At 61.5% G+C, this 3,682-nt stretch overlaps 1 protein-coding gene across 1 annotated transcript; it reads left to right on the plus strand.

Moving 5' to 3' along the window:
* The first annotated feature begins 746 nt into the window (after nucleotides 1–746).
* On the plus strand, nucleotides 747–2,227 carry LOC129502638 (lymphocyte antigen 6B-like). Its single transcript, XM_055314385.1, has 3 exons — nucleotides 747–799; nucleotides 1,111–1,215; nucleotides 1,615–2,227. Exons 1-3 carry the CDS (start codon nucleotides 754–756, stop codon nucleotides 1,857–1,859), a joined length of 396 nt encoding a protein of 131 aa, XP_055170360.1. The 5' UTR covers nucleotides 747–753; the 3' UTR covers nucleotides 1,860–2,227.
* The last annotated feature ends 1,455 nt before the right edge of the window (nucleotides 2,228–3,682 follow it).

Genomic DNA, 3,682 nt, shown 5'->3' on the forward strand with positions numbered 1-3,682 from the left:
GGGGACCCAGGGTCACTCTCAATCCCCTTGGCTGTCGTCCCAGCGCGTGTGGCAAGCTCGTCTCTCCCCGCGCAGCCGACTGCCACTCTGCGGCTTCCCCTTGCTGCTCCCTCCATTTGCCCACGGGGCCCGAAGCCCCACGTCCCTGAGCTCCGGGTAGTGAGGCTTTGGACCCCCGGTCCCCTTGGCAGCCGCCTACGGGTTTACAGAGCCAGCGAGCTCGGCGCCCAGGCCCCATGGGCGCCTCTGCTCCTCGAGCTCCGGGGGTGTCTGCCTAAGGGACCCTGGTCTCCGAAGCCACCGAAGAGCGGGGTGCAACCTCTCTGAGCACCCGTGCTCAAGCCCGCTCTACGGCATGTGCGTCTCGTGGACAGACGCGAGACTGTTGGGGTAAGATCAACACGGAGACTTCACACCCTCCGCGTTCTGAGAGGCGCTCGGGGCTGCTGCCTCCTCTCAACCACCTTTGCCCCAAAGACCCCAGAAGGACCTAGTGAGTCCAGGCCCCCTTGCCTCTGCCCTTGGTGGGAGACTTGAGGGGCCTGCCAGGTGCTGCCTACATGACTTGCTGAGCCTCCTCCGATGTGGGTGCGGCTGGCAGGGGGAGCTGGGAGGCGTGTCCAGGACAGAGGTGACTGACTGGCCAGTGGAGGGGGAGGTGGGCTGAGCCCCGGAGCCCACTGAGGAGAGTGCCAGCTACATAAGGCCAGCCCAGCCCAGCCCGGAGCTCTCTGGGAGGTGCCAGGTGCCAGGATGAAGGCTGCTGCTCTGCTGGTGGTACTGCTGTGCTCAGGTGGAGGTGAGACCCGGGGGGCCGGAGGGAACACCTCTACCCAGCCTTGTCTCTCCCACCCCCTGCCGTGTGTCTTCTGCTTCACTTTCTGACCCTTTCCTTGGCCCACCCGATTTCCTCCTCCAGGGGCCTCTCCTGACCTCCCTGGCCCTCCCTCACCTGCCCCTCCTCCCAGGAGCACCTTGATTCTGCACCCAAGTGTCTCCTAGCTCCCGGGCCCTGAACGGCAGATTGGGACCTGCCTCTCTTCCTGCCACGGCCTGGCCCTGGGGCTTCGGCACACTCGGGGGCTGACGCGGACCTCTTACCCTCCCCAGCCTGGGCCATAAGATGCCACAACTGCACGAACTCTAACGGGAACACCTGCTCAGGACCTGTAGACTGCCCCAGCTACGCGAACGCCTGCGCTTCACAATTGCTGAGTGAGTCCAGGCTCTGTCTTCCTAGAAGTTAAGAGGGTGCGGTGGGACTCGAAGACCTCGGCAGGGGTGGGGGCGAAGGACAGGGTGGGCTACTACCACAGCCCAAGAGGTGTGACAAGTCTCACTCTACACAAAAAGCCTGAAGTTAGAAAAAATCCCCAGGGGGATTTCCTGTGACTCCAAGTGTGGCTTCAAAGTGTGAGCCAGACCCTGGCCGCAAGGGCTCCAGCCAGGGGCGCTGCAGCCAGCACGGTTCCCTGGGCACTGCTGGGGTAGGTGCCAAGGGGGAGAGGTCCATGGGCTCTCAGGACTCTAAGATAAGTCCATTCTGGGGTCAGGAGAAAGGTTCCAGTCACAGTCAGTGACCCACAGCCTCTGGATGTTTCTTCCATGTGACAGATATCAAACTACCAGACCAGACGTTGGCCATGGCAATCAAGACCTGTGTGCAATCGTGCGAGAACCTCAATCCCATGCCATCCCGTGCTTCATCCAGAGCTTTAGTCAGCGATCTACATGCCTCCATCCATTGTTGCAGCACCAACCTGTGTAACCGAGCTGGAGGCCAAGGGCCAGGGGCCACCACCGTGGGCCTGATGCTTGTGGCCAGTGTCCTTGTCACCCTCCTAGGGGCCTCCCTGTGACCCAGAGGTGCGGGACATGAGTGAGGCAGCACAACCCAGGACACCCAGACCCCTAAGCCCCTGTCCCCATCAGGCTGTCTGTGAGCTCGTAAATTGAGGACAGAGTACAGAGGAGGTGGAGGGCCTGGTGGGGTGGTCACAGAGGACCACGCCCATTCGCCCCAGATCTTCAAGGCCAACAGAGGCACCCCACCCCAGCACACCGATGCAGAGAAACTCCTGGAGTCTTTGGCTTTTTCTGGGTGTCCTGCCCGGGGCCTTCAGCCATCGGTGCCAGGCCTACCACGGTCCACGGGGAGCTGCTCCCCCAGCTGTGCAGAGACTTCCCGTCGTCCTGGGTGGAGTGTGAACCCAAGGCCTGACTTCCAGCCCAGAGCCACTGGCCAGGCTGGGGCTCCACCCGCAGCGTCCCCTTCCTGCGGCACCGCTTGTCCCTGTCCAACCCCCTGCCCGCGCCCCCCCCGCTTCCCCAGGAGTAGCTCTGGAATAAAGTTCATGCATGTCAGTCCTGCCTCAGCATCTGCTTCAAGGGAACCAAACCTGAAACTCAGCTGTGGGCCCCGCCACGACCTCAGAGCACAGGAGGAGAAGTGTCTTCTGTGCTGGGGTTCCAAGGTCTCTGGGCGGGTAACTCCTTCCGCCTTATGAAACCGTTAAACAAAACCAAAAAGTGTGTAATTTGTGTGGCACCAAGGCAGGCGGACAGGAAGTGCTTGGGAGGCTCAGCCAGGAGTGACATGGGTGCCCTCTGGAGACAAGGAGGCCATGGTCCAGGGAGCCAGGATTTGGGCCAGCCAGAGCCCAGTGGCCTGGTAGCCACCTCCTCCTCCTCCTCCTCCTCCTCCTCCTTCCGAGCCAGTGGGGGTGAAGTCCCAGGGCTTTGGCTGCAGTTCCTTGGCGGCCAGTGGGAGCACCTGCAATCCCAGGCACATTGCGTCCCCAGGCCCCAGAGTCGGGCCGGCAGAGAGGGTGGCTGTGGAGGCAGGAGGGTATCCTTCATGGCCCCCTGCACAGCAAGGAGAGCTGGGGTTCTTCCCAGGGAGCTTACTAACCGTGGGGGGAGAAGTCACTCATCCAGGGGATGGGGAAGGGGAGGTCTCGCCTCCTTTTCTCCTTTGGTCCTGAAACAGCCTCTGCAAATCAGCCACCACTGTTACTGTCCTGTGTGCTGAAGGGCCCCGGGGAGAGTCTGAGTGCTGATCTGCTCAGGCTGCTGTGACAAAGTACCGCCGACCAGGCAGCTTGCACACGGATTTGTGGTCTCCTGGTTCTGGAGGCTGAAAGTCCGAGGCACCCCGAGGCCTCTCCCTCATGTGCGGCTGGTGTCTCCTCCTCTGTCCTCATGTGGCCGTCCTCCTGGCTGTGTCTGTGCTCTCATTTTCCCTTCTTGTAAGGACACCAATTATATAGGTTTGGGGCCACCCATAGGACCCCAGTTACCGTAATCATCTCTTTAAAGGCCCATCTCCAAATACAGTCAGCTTCTGACGTCCTGAGGGTTAGTACTTCGGTATCTGAATTTGGGAAGGACACATCCAGGCCGTCATACAGGAGGAGTGATGGTCTCAATGAACTCCAAGCGAAGACTTGCCAGGTTCTCATGGGCACCTGTGCCAGGATGAGGACAAGGGGCTGCTTGTGCTCGGCAGGAGCAGGAAGGCCCAGTCCTGCGAGTAAAAAAATTAATCTTGTCCCAGGGAGGCCCGGCCTCTACCCTCGGCTTCAGGGGGGTCGCCGCCGAGCCCGTGGACGCCCTGAGTCCGGTGTCCTTGCTTCCCTGGGGCTCTGGGCCACACGGCATGGGCTTGGCCTCCCGAGGAGCT

Source organism: Nyctereutes procyonoides, unplaced genomic scaffold (genome assembly GCF_905146905.1).
Source record: "Nyctereutes procyonoides isolate TBG_1078 unplaced genomic scaffold, NYPRO_anot_genome, whole genome shotgun sequence".
NCBI lineage: Eukaryota > Metazoa > Chordata > Mammalia > Carnivora > Canidae > Nyctereutes > Nyctereutes procyonoides.